This window comes from Theropithecus gelada, chromosome 16, assembly GCF_003255815.1.
Source record: "Theropithecus gelada isolate Dixy chromosome 16, Tgel_1.0, whole genome shotgun sequence".
NCBI lineage: Eukaryota > Metazoa > Chordata > Mammalia > Primates > Cercopithecidae > Theropithecus > Theropithecus gelada.
Genome location: NC_037684.1, coordinates 12,465,277 through 12,485,246, shown reverse-complemented (window position 1 = coordinate 12,485,246; position 19,970 = coordinate 12,465,277). Strand labels below are relative to the sequence as shown.

At 35.2% G+C, this 19,970-nt stretch overlaps 1 protein-coding gene across 6 annotated transcripts in view; it reads right to left on the bottom strand.

Annotated features, from left to right (window-relative positions):
• The window catches only part of BCAS3 (BCAS3, microtubule associated cell migration factor), a 707,187-nt gene that overhangs the window by 393,184 nt on the left and 294,033 nt on the right, over positions 1-19,970 (bottom strand). For all 6 annotated transcript variants that reach the window (XM_025361460.1, XM_025361463.1, XM_025361464.1 and 3 more), the window contains exon 15: positions 18,022-18,286. In XM_025361460.1, coding sequence (XP_025217245.1) covers positions 18,022-18,286 — 265 coding nt within the window. The remainder of the gene's footprint in view (positions 1-18,021; positions 18,287-19,970) is intronic.

Here is a 19,970-nt window from a genome sequence, read left to right as displayed (position 1 = left end):
GAATACAATGGTAGCTTGTTTTGAAATAGTCACTGGAAATCTGGGCTCTGAAAAGTTAAAAACACTGCTTAGTTCTTGCTTGCCATCCAATCTAACATTAAAGCTTTTTCAACCAAACTCTCAATTATTTAATAAAAAAATACCCTGTGTAAACGAGAATTTCCTGCAGGTAGGTTAATTTTGGTTGGGATGGGAGTGTGTGTCTCTCTCTCCATCTCTCTCTTCTCCCCTCTCCTAGATGAGAATGTCAAGCTTCCCAGCTGCAGTTCCAGGACTTTCACCCTCCTTTATGACCTTTTCTCAGGCATGTTCCAGTATAATCTGTAATCTACTCAAGTCGGAAAAGGAAACAGCAGCACCCTGGTGAGAAACAGTGCCTTCTGACCCACATACCAAACTGGGCGGAAGCAATGCTTGTTCACAGGAGCCAAGGAGAGTAGAACGCACAACTAAAAGAAAATGAATTTTGTGTGTGTGTGTGTGTGTGTGTGTGTGAACATAAACACAACAGTTTAGGTGACAATTAAAGACAGAAAATGCTGAAAGACAATCCTGTCTGGGCACTGATTTATTTTGCCTATAACTTTTTTTTTGGAGGCAATCGATGGTGAAGTAAAAACACTGCAATTTTTGATGCATTTCAAGCAAAAACACTTGTTGCTTTCTTTGAGTAAAAAGTTCATGTCACCATAGACATTACTGTAGGTACTTTGAGAAAGGGTGGGAAGGTAGGAAGATGAGAGAAATCTCCCACAAAATGGACTTGGAAACAAGAATCCAATCTTTTTTTCTTTTTTAACAGGATGGGGATTGAGATTATTAATGATATTGTCATCACTTCTCCCCACTACATACAAAGTAGCCTGCATGGAGCTTTGCCTAGGGCTTATTAAATGTCACTAGAATTAAAAGTGTACTTTCAGGAGAACTGAAACTGTATATATTTATGTATGAATACTCCAATAAATAATTTGCTAGGTAGTTTTCCTTTTCTATTGTGAATCCATTATCACCTGTTGTTTATTATCTGAATGTGCTGGTTACTATAACATACAAATTTAAGTATTTTTCTTCTCTTAAAGCTAAACTAAACCCAATAAATTTAGAAATTTGATGCCTAAAAATTAAAAGTCATAAAGAAATAATTACTGTTGCTAAACTTCTAAGTAGAGCAAGTATAGTCGACACTACTCCAAAAGGTAACAAGGTGAGCCTAGAACAAGGAATATGGAAAACTTAGGAGGCAAAAAATTACCCTAGAAAAGGAGATGAAATCAACAGTTAGAAACAATGTTTATAAAATGCAAGAACACAGAAGGAAAAATAATAGAACTAGCTGTGAGGAAATCTACTGAAATATAAAAAATCTGTCTGAAAAGTTTCATGCAATTAAGTCTCAATCACAGAGTCAACCCAAACTTGTAAGTTAAATGAACAAAATATCCTCCCTCAAAGTGGTAAGTTCATTACTTATTATTCTTAGAGCACTCCAAGATTTTAGAATGAAGAAAATTTATTAAGAGTTGGTGCTCTTAATATTTAAGAAGGGTTAGCAATTTTTAATTCATTTTAAGTATTAGGATTGTAATTTGACACTCTTTCAACAATGAAAAATCAAACAAAACAGTAAAAAGACTATATTTAACATGAGAGGGAGGAAAGTAAATTCTTCATATGTATAAATAAAAATTTAAAAAAACAGATCTTTGACCTTAAGCCTCAACCTATTTCTAAATGTATCATATTAAAGCACCCTCAAAATTTCCCACTCCTCTAAATCAAGTTCGAATATAGTACTGAAACTAAGTTCTCAAAACTGAAGAGTTTTAGCCTAATGAAAAATCCCCAGAATTAAAACTCCACAATCTAACATCCCTTAGAACAAGTCTGAGGTGAAATGTGCTCCCCAAAGTATAAGACCTCATTAAATTGTTTCTTGAAAATACTCTATACTCAACTCTCCCATCTTTATCTCACAATGAATTTTCAGTATCAACAGAGTAAATAGATATTCTTTACTGCAGATGAAAAAAATATGGAATCCTATCTTCTTGTTTCAACAAATGTGACTTTATTACTTAAACTGCTAAACATACAAGATGTAGAAGTATCAGAAGTTGGTTCTGAGATAAACACTTTGTAATAAGATGAAATATAGAATTAGTTGCAAGATTTAAAGTGTATTTTCTTAGATCTGGAGAACTCAAAACTATTTAATTTTACATTTGCAGAACTTATCTTTATATACTTTGTATACCTATACATTAAAGAATGTACACTTAAGGAACAATTTAATATAAAATCAAAGTATTTCCTCTTGAATAAAAAGTATAGCCACAAAATGTAAGTAACTTTCCTAACAATTAAAACGATGTAAACTGAAAGAGCAAAGACTCTCTTCTCTCCACAGTCCCCTATTCTCCCGCCCCATCCTACAGACGCCTTCCTTCTTTTTACCCATGACTGTTAAGGATATTTTCTGGCTCTATTTCAGCATCATGACTCAGGTCATGAGAAGTGTCAAAGATGCATTTCCTTCAGATGGGAAAGAGCAACAGATTATAACAACCATACAAAGATGGGAGTACAGTACGAAAGGGCCAAATCAGCAGTTTTGACAACAGGGCAGATAAAACCTTTTCTATTCACATATACTTTATTTCCAGTTTTAAAACATTTAAATATCTAACAAAATATGCTTACATATTTTACTCAAGATGAAAACAGGAAACCAATACTCCATTTAGCTGCCTAAATTATCAACAACTTGTGGAACAGTTTACCAAAAAAAAAGAAAAAGAAAGAAAAAAAATCAAACTAAGCACACCACACGAATACTACTAGTTCAAGCCCTTCTCTTCTAAATTTACTTTTCCAAAAGTATGCCTATGACTTTACCTATGTACATAAAACCTACTTTTACAAAAGATCCTTGACAGTAAGAATCACAAAGAGGAGTGATACCACCACGATGCTCAGTTGAGAAATAATGACTCTTCTTTCCCTGTAATTCCCTGTGAAGCCGAAACACTTTCTTAATCAGCTGGAGCACTGCCGGAAAACTATATTCATTTATCAGTACTGTCATGCTATTTTTTCCCTCATCTATGGTTTTATCAAATATAGACACATTTCAATCTGCTCCAAAACTAGACCAGAGTGAAACACTATTGAACATTAATTAAGCATTCTTTACTAGAGATGGCTCTTAATACAGAAAATGGAATGCTCTATTTCTTCTGAAGCCAACAACAACAGTGCCCACGTTAATTCCACCTTGGTCCATTCTGAAATAGTAATTTCCCTCTTGTGCCTCATTCTAGCTTCAATATTCTCACCTGCAAAAACACATCATCCAATGTTAATAACTCTTTCAATGAACCTTAAATCCTTTTCCTTTTCTCATCCTCCTCCAAATTCAAAATGTCATTTACCTTATCATGGTAAGAACCATCACAATTTCTATTTCTATGCATAATCCTGGTATAGCCCTGATCCCAGTCTTGTTGTCCTTTTGTAGTTTACAACTATCAACTAGCAGATTTCTAGTTCCTGCTCAGATTTCAACCTCAGGACTATTCATGTCTGTTACTCTCAAGTCTGATAATTTCTAAATCTGTTCGTATGGGTCATTCATTCAAACTCTGGCTATTACAAATCCTAAGAAGCCTACTCATTCTCTTCTCCCTCTCCAATTTTTCTCCAAATTAAAAACACACACACACACACACACACACACACACACATTTCAGGTCTTCCTTTTGATGAGTACCTAAGGAAATGAACATTCACTTCTTTTCCCAAAATTTGTTGTTCTACCCATTTGCACTTCTTTATCTGAATAAGTAGTTTTTACATTTATTCACTTCAGCAACTAAAAATTCCATCTCCAGATTTCCATAGAAATATTTTTATTTCAGTGGAAACAGACCAGAATTTCTGACTTAACTGTCCTCCTAACTAGGGAAGTAAGACAATAATCAAATGCAAACAGGTTCTCCAAATCCTCTTTTTGTTATTCTAATCACTAGATAAAAATAATGTTAACTCCTTCAACTTCTTGAAAGCTAACTTCTAAGTTTATTGCCAGAAACTCGTCATTACCCGAACCCCACCCTGAACAGGGGATAGAAGAATTTCTCTGGGGGAGAACTGACCAGTGTACGTGAAAAGACCTATGGATAGTGACTATTTGAGGTATGATAATAAAATGGCATTCCTATCTGATAGACCACTGATACCTGTAAGGTGGTACGCCCTTCCCACATTCAAAAAGCTTCCAATCAGTTCCTGTATTGATTTGTTGATTAGCTGAATAAAAATTAAATAATTAATTAAAAATGAATTATTAAAAAATAAAATTTAAAAATAAAAATAATCAGTTAATGATCCATCAAGGATTCCCCATCACTGAGGTCAGTGTTTTGGTTCAATCAGTCTGATGGAGTCTAGGCCTCAGTATTTCTCAAATCTATCCAGCTGAAGTATAATGGACAGTTAAGGGTTGAAAACCACTACTGCAGATGGGCTTGGTGGCTCACACCTGTAATGCCCAGCACTTTGGGAGGCTGAGGCAGGCACATTGCTTGAGCCCAGGAGATCAAGACCAGACTGTGCAAAATGGCAAAACCTTGTCTCTATTTAAAAACAGACAGAAAAGAAGACAAGAAAGAAAAGAAAGGAAAGAAGAAAAAGGAAGGAAAAGAAAGGAAAGGAAAGGAAAGAAGAAAAAGGAAGGAAAGGAAAGGAAAAAAGAAAGTAGGAAAAGAAAGAAAATTACTGCTTCGACATTAAAGATAAAGAAAACAAAAAAAATTGAAAAAGGAACTCAGAGGAAATGGAGATAATAAAAGGAGCACAAAAAAAGCTTCAAAATTTATAACTATCTCTTAAAGAGCCTATGATAATAAAAGAAATGTTCAAAGAAAATCATATTAAAAAGATTGCAGAAATAAAAATGCAACAAGAAGCTGGAAGATACGTTGGGGAAATTCTCATAAAGTTAAAAAAAAAAAAACATAGAAAATAGACAAGACAGTTAGGGGCTCAATGTAGGAGATACATTATTCAAGTAATAGGATTTCCAGGAAAGGGCCAAAAAAAACCAACTGAGAAAAAAACTGAAGAGTTGAAAGAAGAGGCCTCTGGGGAATGACACGCGAGAGTGGGGAGGATAGGACAAAAAGTGCCTTCTTTCATTATAAAATTATATTTTTGACTTTTATAATAAATGCATGTATTTCTTTGATAAAAAACAAAAATTATATTTAAAGAGTAAACAACAACAGTAAGTGTCCAATCAATGTTAATAGAAAAGAGTAGATAACTATTAGGCCTTATAATGCCTCAATGCCTCAAAAATGAAGTTTAATCACTCTGATATTATAAAGTATACAGATAACAAGTCCCTGAATAGCAACACATAGAGAATTAAAAAATTTAGCATAATGACCCCACATACTCAAATGATATAACTAAAAAATTTGCCTCTATTCAATCAATGGTATTCACTCAGAGGAACTGGGTATCTGCATGTAGTACTCAGAAAAGACATTAATTGATAGTAATATATTTCCAAAGTCGAATTTTCTAAGAAGACGTTGAAGAATAAATCACAGAAAACATAATAAAAAGGAAGAGAGACTATTTAAGATCTGATAAGACATGAACATCCCTAGTACCTTAGGGTTCGTGCCAGGGTTGCCTTGATCACAATTAGAAAAGTTGAGAAAATATTGCCCTCTAGAGGCATGTCTCATTAACCATTTAAAAATAAAACTATTTTGAAATCTGGAGTTATGATTTGCCCATGTAAAAAATACATAGAAAAGTAAAAATATTTCCACAAGCAGTAAAAAGCAAAGAAGAAATTCTGGATTAATTTCAAGGGATAACTACATTATCTGGCATTTATTTAAAGGCAAACTTACAGAGAAAAGAAATGTGTTATATCCAAAATGAAATACACAAAAAGATAAAATGTCTAAATAGAGTTTATTTGGTTTTAAACTATTTTTAAATTAATTTTCATAGCACTAAATTTTAAAGTATAATTTAGAGGCAATATAATATCGGGTTTCCTTTAAAAGATATCCCACTGGCAATTTTATTTCCCTCAAAAACTAAGCTATCTATACCTTTCTCTCAATTTTACTGAGAACCTAAAACTTCTCTTTAAAACCCTATTTAAAAACAACAACTGTACAATCTTCATTTCATAGCTTCTCCCATTAATGATTCTGAAATGAAAGCATCTTGTTTTCAGGAAGGTATTACAAGGTCACTCTTTTCTATCCACTTTCCCTAACAAACTCATCTGCTCTGTCTTGAGAAAACAGTAAATGTCAAAACTAGCATAGTGTTATGGCAACATTTTTTTAAAAAAGATGATAAAAGAACTTGAGAAAACAAATTCACCAGGATTACTTTAAATTTGAAAACAACAAATGAAAAACAAAACTGCATTTGAGTTAAAACAATAAAGTACACGTAATCAGTAAAAACCCAGGTACTAAACTAAGATATACCACCACAAGATTTTTCTCCATTTAACATGTTTATACTATTTATATACTCTATGTCATATGAGGCATAAAATTTAAAGCAGAGCTACAGTGCACTTGATTGATTTTTCTTGGCAAAAATTAAAACATGCACGTGGAAACTTCAATCCACAAGTAAACAGTGATGTGGAAAGAAAAGTCAAGAAACATCACATTATCATTGATTCTCTTAAGTAGGTGAAACTATATAAGGCTGACATGTGCGGTTGCTTTGTATTTACAATTGTGATGTGGTCTGTATCAAGAAAACTACTGATCAACAAAAGTTAAAATTACAATAAACCATCAAATGAAAGCTATAAACAGAGTCTCTGAGTGGTAAAAGGAATGCCTCATACAGATGCTAAAAAGAAAAGTGATACTTCCAGTTTTATAAAAGCACTTTACTGAAATATGGAGGCTCCAAGTCCAAGAAATGAGAGGCTTTGTACAAAGGTCTCCGAGTCTCATCAACCACTTCCATTTAGAAAAAGCAGAATCTAGAATTCAGATGCCAAAATCTATGACTCAAAGATGACTACCCCTCTGAGGATGAACAAGTTAATAGGAAAGGAGACACTTCCAGGAACTCTAGAGAACTGCAGAAGTGAATCCAAGATCTGTTTGTTAACTCAATGGAAATTGCAGGAAGAAAACAAATTCCTTAAAAGTCCCATGACACAGTGAGCTCTATATTTCTGAACCTAAAATGGAAAACTAATTTGCAAAATAAAGAAATGGCAAAGGCTCAAGAATAGGTGTATTAATTTATAAAACCATATATCCTGATGTATACAATTAAAATGAGCAAAAACCAATTAAAATGATAATACTGCCATCACTTTTGGTTTTATATTGGTGTAGCAATGTAGCAACTCAACTTATCAATATTGAGCCCCATATTGTTCTAAAAGCCTTTAAAGAATAAGTCCAAAATTATTATATTTAATTTACTCATTATTTAGTGAATTACTTATTTATTCTGTTTTCTGGATAACAGGTACTGTACCAAAAATATGAAAAATGAATCAGTGCTATAGACTCTCACATTAATAGCAGTATCAATAATGATACTAATGATAGCAACTATAGTAATCCTCCACTGAATATTTGATATGTGCCAAACACTATTTAAAGGGCTCTGATTCTCATAGTTACTCTATAAGATTGGTAATATTATTATTCCAATTTTACAGAAAGAAAAGTAAGGTGCAGATAGAATCAATAATTTGTCTATGGTTACAGAGTTAGGAAACCATGGAACATAGATTCTACCACCAGGGAGTCTGATTCCAGGTCCTCTAATTTCCTGACCAAGGAAGTTTTAACTTAGTCATCAACAGCATCAAAAATAAAAGTAGACTCAAAATAGTAACAGCCATCTATAACAAACCCATAGCCAACATCATACTGAATGGGCAGAAGCTGGAAGTATTCCTCCTTAAGAACTGGAACAAGACAAAGATGTCTACTCTCACCACTCCTATTCAACACAGTACTGGAAGTCATAGCTAAAGTGATTAGGTAAGAGAAAGAAACAGAAGGCAACAAAATGGGAAAAGAGGAAATCAAATTATCTCTCTTCACCAACAATATGATTCTATACCTAGAAAACTCTAAAGATTCTGCCAAAGACTCCTTAACCTGATAAATTACTTCAGTAAAGTTTCAGCATACAAAAATCAGAAGCATTTCTATACAACAATAATATTCAAGCTGAAAACCAAATAAAGAATGCAATCCCTTTAAGAAAGGCCACAAAAAAATCCCATAAAATACCTAGAAATACATCTAAGCAAGAAGGTGAAAGACCTCTACAAGGACAACTACAAAACACTGCTGAAAGAAATCACACATGACACAAACAAATGGAAAAGTATTCCATGCCCATGGATTGGAAGAATCAATAGTGTTAAAATGTTCATTATCACCCAAAGTAATCTAAATATTCAATACTATTCCTATCAAATTACAGAATGTCACAGAATTAGAAAAAACTATTCTAAAACTCATGTGGAACCAAAAAAGAGCCCAAATAGCCAAAGCAATCCTAAGCCAAAAGAACAAAGCCTGAGACATCGCATTTCTTTTTTTTTTCTTTTTTCTGAGACAGAGTCTTGCCCTGTCACCCAGGCTAGAGTACAATAGTGTGATCTCGGCTCACTGCAACCTTCAGCTCTGGGTTCAAGTGATTCTCCTGCCTTAGCCTCCCAAGTAGCTGAGATTACAGGTGCACGCCACCATGCCCAGCTAATTTTTTTTGTATCTTTAGTAGAGACGGGGTTTCACCATGTTGGCCAGGATGGTCTCGAACTTCTGACCTCATGATCCCTCCGTCTTGGCCTCCCAAAGTGCTGGGATTACAGGTGTGAGCCATTGCGCCTGACCTGAGACATCACATTTCAAACTGTACTACAAGGCTATGGTAACGAAAACAGGACAGTACTGGTGCAAAAATAAGACACATAGACCAATGAAAAAGAACACAGAACTCTGAAATAAAGCTGCACTCCTAAAATCACCTGATAATCTTCAACAAAGTTGACAAAAATAAACAACGGGGAAAAGATATAACTATTCAATAAATTATGTGGAGAAACCGGCTAACTACATACATACAGAAGAATTAAGCTGGGCTCCTACCTCTCACTACATACAAAAATTAATGCAAGATGGATTAGAGACCTAAATGTAAGACCTGAAACTATAAAAATTCTAGAAGAAAACCCAGGAAAAACTCTTCTGGACACTGGCTTGGGGAAAGAATTTATGACTAAGCCCTCAAAAGCAAATGCAACAAAAAAATTGACAATTGGGACCTAATTAAACTAAAGAGCTTCTGACTATCAACAGAGTAAACAGACAACCTACAGAATGGGAAAAAATACTACAAACTATGTATGTGAACAAAGGACTAATATCCAGAATCTATAAGAAACTTAAATCAACAAGCAAAAAACAAATGACCCCATTGAAAGGGGCATTTAGACACGAACAGACACTTCTCAAAAGAAGACATACAATGGCCAAGAAACATATAAAAATGCTTATCATTAATCATCAGAGAGATGCCACAATGAGGTACCATCTCACACCAGTCAGAATGGCTATTAGTAAAAAGTCAAAACAACAGATGTTGGTGAGGCTGCAGAGAAAATAGAACACTTACATACTGTTGGTGGGAATGTAAACTAGTTCAGTCCCTGTGGAAAGCAATTTGGAGATTCCACAAAGAACTAAAAATAGAATTACCATTTGAGCCAGAAATCCCACTACTGGGTATACACCCAAAAGAAAATAAATCATTCTTAAAAAAAAAAAAAAAATGCACTTATATGTTCATCACAGTTCTATTCACAATAGCAAAGACATGCAATCAACCAAAGTGCCCATCAATGGTGGATTAGATTTTTTAAATGTGCTACATATGTACCACGGAATACTATGCAGCCATAAAAAAAAAAGAATAAAATCGTCTCCTTTGCAGCAACATAGGTGCTGCTGGAGGTCATTATCCTAAGTGAATTAACATAGAAACAGAAAACCAAATATGTCATGTTTTCACTGATAAGGGAGAGCTAAACATTGGGTGCATACAGACACAAAGATTGGAACAATAGACACTAGGGATTCAAAAACAGAGAGGAAAAGGGTGGGGAGGTTGAAAAACTACCTATTGGGTACTATGTTCACTATTTGGGTGATGGAATCAATAGAAGTCCAAACCTCAGCATCAAGCAATATACCCATGTAACAAATCTGCACATGTACACCCTTAATCTAAAAATTTAAAAATAATAATAGGTAGAAAGTGGAAAACAATCAGTACAGATAAAGGGTTTACAGAAGGAGTAAATATATGAAATTCAACACTACTTTTAGAGGGAGAAAGTACATCACAAGCTGGCCTTGAAAGATGGGGTTGAATGTGTACCTGAAGAAGTAGGGAGAAAGTAATTCAGGTGTAGAAACACGGTATTGAAGCTGGAAAGCAAAGACATGTAATTAAATTTACTTAGGGCACAAATAATGATGGAAGATATGCTTTACTCATTCAAAAAAAAAATTTACTAACAGGTGAAAGGAATGCCTATTCTCCTAGAGGACTATTTCTTACCTTTGCCTTTCTCCTCAAAGCTCCTCACCCATAGTGAGGATGGGTGCAGGTATCGGAGCTTTGAGGAGAAAGGCAAAGGTAAGAAATAGTCACTTCCATTTCCCTATGAAAAAGGAAGCAACATCCTCTGTCCCCTCTACATTTTCCTCATTTTCCTGCTTCCCCTTACATCAATGCTCTCTGAAACACTTGTCAACACTGTCTTTTCCTATTCTTACTAAAATCCACTGGGACCAGGTACCTACCATCCCACCAAAAGTGTTCTTATCAAAGATACATGTCTTTTACACAAGGGGTTCCCAACTCCTAGGCGGTGGACTGGTACCGGTCTGTGGCCTGTAAGGAACCGGGCTGCAGAGCAGGAGGTAAGTGGCTAGCAAGTGGGCATTACCACCTGAGCTCACCTCCTATCAGATCAGCAGCAGCATTAGATTCTCATCGGAGCACAAACCCAATTGTGAACTGCACATGCAAGGATCTAGGTTGCACACTCCTTATGAGAATCTAACTAATGCCTGTTGATCTCAGATGCAACCATTTCATCCCCAAACCTCCCACCCCTCCCTGCACTGGCCCATGGGAAAAACCGTCTTCCACGAAACGAGTCCTTGGTGCCAAAAAGGTTGGGAGCCACACTTCTACATTACTAATTTTAATGGCCTTCTGTCTTTTTCTCAGTTCTTGTCTTCATTGATCTATCAGTAGAATTTAACACATTAATCATTTCCTTCTTTCTAAAAAAATTAATTCACTTGGCCTCTAGGATTTCTCAAATATAGTTTTCCTTTGTATGTCACTGGCTACTTAATGTCGGAGGGCCCCAGGGCTCAGTCCTGGGACATCTCTTTTTTATACTCACTTACCTACAAGGTAATTTCATCTCATTTTTGTTTCAGCTATCATCTATGTGTTGCAAACATTTATCCCTATATAAATGACTGCTTTCCACTGAACTCCAGACTCATATAACCAACTACCTACTTAACATCAGTAGGAGGTCAAAGAGACATCATATTAAACTTAACATGTCCAAAATTCCTGATCCTGTCCCCATCCCAAAACCTGCTTTATCCACAGCATTCTCCATTTCAACTGACACCAACCCTATCCTTCTCGACATTTAGGTTAAAAGTCTTACTCATTATCTTGACTCATCTCTTCTTTCATACTTGACATAAAATGTACCAGAAATTCTGATGGCCATACCATAAAAAATATATCAATAATCCAATGACTTCTCACAATCTTCACTATAAACAACTTACTCCAAACCTCATCTTTTCTTGCCAGAATTTTTGCAATACTCTCCTAACTGGTCTCAACTAAGTGTCCACCCATGTCCACGTACAGACTGTGTGTTCTCAACACAGATCTCCAATCTAGTCTTGCCAAAACACAGTATTATCATGTCACTCTTATTCTCAATGCCCTCCAGAGCCCCGATCCGCCCCGCCCCACATCTCATGCTGTGTGAAAGGCTGACAATGATCTGCCCTCGTTACCTCTCTGACCTCATCACCTATTATACACCTTACACCATGTGCTTCAGCCACACTGGTCTCTTTATCATTCCTTGAACATTCCAGGCACACTCCCACCTCAGGATTTTACACAGGCTGTTTTACATGAATTTCTCTCTTACTTCCATCAGATCTTTGCTCAGATGTTATCATCTCAGTAAGGCCTATGGGAAGCATACTAATTTCAAATTGCAATCCTCCCTAGGCATTCCCTATTCTTCTTCCCTCACTTTTCTCTGTAGCTCCATGGGAACACGGACATGTTTCTCTCTTGTTCAATGCTAAATTCCTGTAACTCAGAACAGTGCCTGGACACAATAAACACTAATTAATGCTGTTGATCAAATGACTACATCTTAGAGATGCTGATTTTTTTAAGTTGTTACTATGAAAAAAAAGCTCTTCATTCTAGCAAGTAATTATTTAAATCTAAATTGTTCTTCTTAGAACAACTTCTAAAGATGTTTTAAAACTCTGGTTTAAAGCCTTAGAATCTGGTCAGGCGCGGTGGCTCACGCTTGTAATCCCAGCACACTGGGAGGCCAAGGCAGGTGGATCACTTGAGGTCAGGAGTTTGAGATTAGCCTAGTCAACATGGCAAAATGCAGTCTCTACTAAAAATACAAAAATTCGGCTGGGCGTGGTGGCTCATGTCTCATCCCAGCACTTCGGGAGGCCAAAGTGGGCAGATCACTTGAGGTCAGGAGTCCGAGACCAGCCTGGCCAACATAGTGATACCCTGTCTCTACTAAATGCACAAAAATTAGCCAGGCGTGGTGGCGGGCGCCTATAATCCCAGCCACTCAGGAGACTGAAGCAGAAGAATCGCTTGAACCTGGGAGGTGGAGGTTGCAGTGAGCCAAGATCGTGCCACTGCACTCCAGCCTGGGAGACAGAGCAAGACTCTGTCTCAAAGCAAAGAAAAAAGAAAAGAAAAGAAAAAAAATAGCTGGGCATGGTGGCATGCACCTATAATCCCAGCTACTCAGGAGGCTGAGCAGGGGAATTGCTTGAACCCAGGAGGCGGAGAATGTAGTGAGCTGAGATGGCACCACTGCACTCCAGCCTGGGTGACAGAGCAAGACCCCATCTCAAAAAAATAAATAAAGCCTTAGAATCTATATCAATTGCCAAGATACAAATAGAAACACCAAAAAGACTTTGTGCTCATGGAGGTCAATCTAATAGGAAGCCTAGACATGTCAATGAATAACCTGCATATTATAATATGATAGAAGTATGCAGAACATACCAATATCAAGGTTGACAAAGACTACAAAAAGCAAAAGAAGGCTTAAGAGAGGCAGTAATATTTTAGCTTGCTTAGTAGGCATTCAAAGAGGTAATAATAGTGTCAAATAAAGAAAAGCTGCAAATAGGAAAGTTATCAAAAAATAAATACATGTGGCATATTCAAGGAAGGGTACAGAAATCTAGGTATGGTTAGACAAGAAGCTGGAAATAAGATAGGACATTTTCTAACCTTCTAGGAATATGGTGAGACACAAAGATCTTAAGCAGAAAATTGGCAGATCATATTTATGGTTAACAAAGGAAGTGCTTATGATAGTAAAAATTTGTTAGAGATTACTGATATAGATGAGGGAAAAAGTGATGATCAGGGATTCTTAACCATTTTTGTGCCACAAACTCTTTGGACCATCTGGGGAAGCCTGAGGAATATTTCCCAGAATAATACTTAAAAGGCATGGGGAAAAGATATATAATTACAAAGAAAATGAACTATATTAAAGTATAGTATCAATATACTAAAAATAAAGTGTTATAGTAATGTATATAATCAATTAATACTAAAATATTATATAATCATAATAATTTCAGTAGTGATGAGTAAAAACAATATTTTAAAATATATTCAATAATGCAAGACACTTCAAGATATATATTTCATATATAAAGTGATATGAGTATCTCTGCATTTTCTATTGGTAACAGTCTCACAAGCATGGTTAATATTTTTGTCATGTATTTTCCATGTTCATAATAAAAAGGAAATGCTTACTTTTGGTTAAAGGATAGTGAATATAAAGATGTAAATTTTCTTCCTATCCTGTTCATGGATCACAAGAACTCCTCAACTAGACAAAGTGGATGTTCGGGCAACAAGATAGGAAATGGAAGAGATATTTATAAAGAATGTATTTCAAATAAATAAACATCCTCTGGAAAGTTAAAAAAAATTGGCAAATAGATAAAATAATCCTAACCTAAACTGGATTGGGTCCAAAGAGTAAAAAGGAAATACCCCTATATCAACTGTTATTTAACAGTTTCCTTTACTTGGCTAAAAAGAGCACAGACAAACAACGGTAATACCGCCAAAACATGATTCATTTTCAAGATGAATCCCTCCCTGTTCAATGGTTTACATTGTTTTTGACCAGCATCAGACTGTTTACCCACACAAACTGTAAATACATCATTTTTAGAACTAACCAACAACAATGCCCATTTTGTTATGACATGTAAGATACAAAAAAACATGAAGAAAAATGACCATCACTGTAAGGTCCATGCTTCAAAAATGAGAAAAACTACACAGAGAAATAGAGGGAAATAAAATTTTAACACGTGTTATCTATCAGGAGGAATAGGTTGTCTGAAATTCCTTGCTTTCCAAAGGAAATCTTAAGTACAGCAGCATAGTCAAACAGTGTAGATTCTCCTCTCTGAGATTTCTGCAAAAAACATGAGGAGAGACATGAAAGCAGTAAAGCTCAGCGAAAACAGTATATTTTGACTTGGAAATCTAGTATTGCTCTTTAACTACTGTCCTTTTACAAATGACAAAATCCTTCATTAGAACTTTGCAACCTTCAGCAAAAGTATATTGAAAGATATTTGTTCGCAGTCATTTAATATCTGTCTTTTCCCATGGAATAGAAGATCCATGAGGGTAGGAATGACCATAATCTTTTGTGCATATTATGCTCGAAGCCTAACACAGAAACCTCTTATGTGGTTTGCCAAATAAAGAAGCAAGAATAAGAACAAAAAAGAAGCTCAAGGGAATATTTTCTGAAGACATATAAATGTAGGGATCACAAATTCTTCTTAATTTACTAATACATCTGTGGTTTCTCTTATTGACCTAGCTGCCCCATGTGTACAGTGAATCGCTTTGCCAAAAGATTTTGGTAAAATTTTATGTTAAGAAAAACATTTAACACAAAAAGAAAAGCCCCCAAAGAACCTATACTACACATCTACATAGAGAACACAATTTTAACACTAACACCAAAACATGTAACTAGTTAAGTCTGAAACAAAACGTTTTACAAATAGCTGAAAATATCAATATCTCACAGCTTTCTAAATTTTATTTTATAAAAATTGTATTTTTTTTAAATATAAGCATTGTTCTTTCAATTTTTATTTTATGTTTAGGGGGCACATGTGCAAGTTTGTTACATGGGTAAAACGGCATGTCGCTGAGGTTTGGTGTACAAATGATCTTGTCACACAGGTAGTGAGCATAGTACCCAACAGGTACTTTTTCAACCTTCACCCCCTCCCACTCTCCTCCTCCAGGAGTCCCCAGCGTCTACTATTCCCATCTTTATGTCCATGTATACTCAATGTTTAGTTTCCAATGACCTTTTGCATCTAGGACTGATTCTAAAAACTTTCAACCTTAAATATCATGGGTCACTAGTTAAGTTAAATACACATGAATAACAATCATTCCCATTAAAAATAATAGAACGAAAGCATAAAGTATGATCTCAGGAGCAGAGAGGTCCCATTTTTTTGAGTTACAAAAGTCCCGAGGATAACATTTACCTATATTTTTTCAGTCTATCTTAAAGGTTCCTACAGTATGTATGTGTGTGTATATACACACACACACATCTGGAATTCATCAGATACTACAAAAGAATGTGTAATGTGGAGAGTATAGAAGCTGAAACAAATTAAGAAAGGTACATACTCAAAAGAATTACAAAGAAGTACTCAAATACATGAACACACATATTCATAACAGCACTATTCACAATAACCAAAAGGTAGAAACAACCCAAATGTACATCAGTGGATGAATGGATCAATTGTGTTATATTCCTACAATGGAATATAATTTACCCACAAAAAGGAATGAGGTGTTAATATATACTACAATGTGGATGAACTTCAAAAACATTATACTAAATGAAAGAAGGCAGAAACAAAAGGTCATATATTCTATAATTAAATTTATATAAAATACACAGAACAAGTAAATTTAACAATCTACAAAGCAGAGAGTGGTGTTTGCTAGGGGTTTAGGGGAAAGAAGAATGAAGAGTAAGTGCTTAAAGAATATGTGGTTTCCTCTTGGAGTGAGGAAAATGCTTTGTAAACAGAGGTTGTGGTGGCACAACATTATGAATGTACCATCACGTTTACATGGCAAACATTATGTTATGTAAATTTCAGGTCAATTAATAAAATAACAATGACTTTCTGTGGTAACCATAATCTCTCTATATAAGATTCCCCAATCTTGAAAACCTAATATGGTCACCCATCAAGGGAAATCTGCAATGCTCCAGAAAAGCCAACGTTTTCTATCGTTCTAGTGAGAATGAAATGGTACAACCACTCCAGTGTTATTTATCAAGGTTAAGATTCATCTACGTTATGATCAAGAATTTCCACTCAAAAATTAGTATGCATATTATCCCCAAACCTGAAACCATGCAATGTACATCAGCAGTAGTAGAAAGGATAAATAAATAGAAGTACAATGGAATAAATGAGAGCTGTAAATAAATGAACTAAACCTACCTGCAACAACAAAACTTAATCTCACAAATATGTTAAAGAAGCCAAAGATATCAAAATATACATACTCTATAATTTCATTTACATAAAATGGGAACAACAGTGTTTAAGGACACTTGCTTAGGAGTAGAACTATTTTAAAAAGTAAAGAAGTGGTTACCATAAAAATGAGAATTGTGGTTTAATGTTATGCAGAAGGTATGCAAAAGAGAGATTCCAATAATGTTCCATTTATTGATTGGGATGATGGTTACACAGCTACTTGCTCTAAGAAAAATTACTGAGATACACTATTTTTTGTTTGTTTTTCCTGTGACACACTAGCAGAAATCCCGCCAATCCCATTTTAAAATAAAATGCAGCCGGGCTCACGCCTGTAACCCCAGAACTTTGGGAGGCCGAGGTGGGCGGATCACAAGGTCAGGAGTTCAAGACCAGCCTCGCCAACATAGTGAAACCCCATCTCTACTAAAAATACAGAAAATCAGCCAGTCGTGGTGGCAGGCACCTGTAATCCCAGCTACTCAGGAGGCTGAGGCAGGAGAATCACTTGAACCTGGGAGGCAGAGGTTGCAGTTAGCTGAGATTGCGCCATTGCATTCCAGCCCAGGCTACAGTGCAAGACACCATTTCAAAAAAAAAAAAAGCAAATGGTGCTCTATCTAAAATACACATTACCCATGACTATTTCTTTCCAACAATAAATACTTCTTAATAAACTACAGTGTCCCATTGAACACAATGTTCTGAAAGAGATAAGTAAAAAGGACGTTCAGTTCCCTGAAGTTATAAAAATAGTTCCAAGTTTTATATTCCATAAATATGATACCAAATATCCCTTATATATTGAAACAGGGAGTTAAAATAGCATGGTAAAGATCATCATTACTATATTGGCTCCAATTTATTAAATGATTTAATAATTAAGAATTTCATATAAGCCTAAGATCTTCTTTTTACATGAACAGACTATAACAAGTTTAGTTTTACCCCAGATCTGTAAAAATAAGGACAAAGGGAAGGAAGATTCAAGACAACAGTGGAGACAGAAAATTACCATGCAAGGGTGACCCAGAAGGGCTGCTTGATAGACCTGGAACAGGGCTACAGCGACCTCCTTGCTTAGACGTCAGTTCTTGTTCAATCTCTTCCAGTCCAGCACTTTTCTGGAAACGGCTCATGCGATTCACTACTCGTGGTGACATATGTGTACGAACACAAGGCTGGCCACCATAAGGGTTGATGGGGAAAACGTGGGAAGTACCCCGGAGAGTACTGACCACAACCCAGCGACAGTCATGGCTGAAGCAGATGTCTTGTACCTAGAAATGAGATAAGAAAAGATACAAAAATGTCTCAAACTACTTGGATTTATCTAAGAGTATCGCACATCACCAAATATGAATATAAATGATTGCCTCATTATCAAATGTACCTAAGATCAGGTAATAAATAAAAATTTATTCTACAGATGAGTTTCACAATGACGGCTGACCAAAACTCCATTAGGTAGAATGTTATTTCAATAGTCAGGGATACAGGATCTTGAAGAGAGGTGAAATGCAAAGAAATTAGGATCTTAAAACACTCAGTGCCCTTTGCCCCCCAACACACACACATAACTGATAACAATAATAACTCATGTATCTGCAGTGGCTCATGTATTTGCAAGCTTTTTCTATAAGAGGCCATATGGCCTTATAGGATGTAAAAGCTCTACTGTCTGTTGCAATTACTCAACTCTACTCTTGGACTGTCAAAGCAATCATAGAACATATGTAAATGAATGAGTGCAGTTATGTTAAAAAAAAAAAAAACACAAAACTTTATTTACAAAAACAAGTGGTGAGCCACAGACCTAAGCCAGGGAAAGTTAATTGGTAAGACACATCATACAGTGAATAAAGAATCTCCAGTATTTTTGAATTAGCAAATTGAATTTACTACCTTTATCTCAATATCAGTCAACTGGTGACAACTTGAGCAAAAATATCTCCATTTACTTATTTGAGAAAAAATTAAAGAACGCTAAGGAAAATTTGATACTGTTATAAGCCTTTTTAAGCATAGCCTCTAACAGGAAAGCAGGTCATAGATACTTAAGTTTTCTACACTGACTAAATTAATTTTCCACCACCTAAAACAATTGTCAAATGGTGTTTTTAAAAATCCAGAAAAGAGAAAAAGTACAGTAGAATAAAGATATTTGTGAATGAAACTTAACATGAAAAAATATATGGATACAGTGAAAGCAGTACCAAGAGGGAAGTTTATAGGTATAAGCACCTAAATAAAAAAAAAGGAAAACTTCAAATAAACAATTTAACAATGCATCTTAAAGAACTAGAAAAGCAAGAGGAACCCAAACCCAAAATTAGTAGAAGATAAATAATAAAGATCAAAGCAGAAATAAATAAAATTGAAATGAAGAATACAAAAGATTAACAAAACGATAAGTTGGTTTTTTGGAAAAATAAACAAAATTGACAAATCTTTAGCTGAACTAAGGAAAAAAAAGAGAAGATTCAAATAAATAAAATCAGAGATGAAAAAGGAGACATTATGACTGATACTACAGAAATTCAAAGGATCATTAGAGGCTACTATGAGCAATTATATGCCAATATGTTGGAAAATCTTGAAGAAATGGATAAATTCCCAGACACATACAACCTAACAAGATTGAACGATGAAAAAATCCAAAACCTGAACAAACCAGTAACAAGCAATGAGACTGAAGATGTAATAAGTCTCCCAGCAAAGAAAAACCCAGGACCAATGGCTTCACTGCTTAATTTTAGATGTTTTACCAAACATCTAAAGAAGAACTAATATCAATCCTACTCCAACTATTGAGAAGAATAGAGGAGGAAGGAATACTTTCAACCTGATTCTACAAAGCTAGTACTACTCTGATACCAAAACCAAACACATACATCAAAAAGAAAGAAAAGAAAAGAAAGAAAGAAAGAAAGAAAGAAAGAAAGAAAGAAAGAAAGAAAGAAA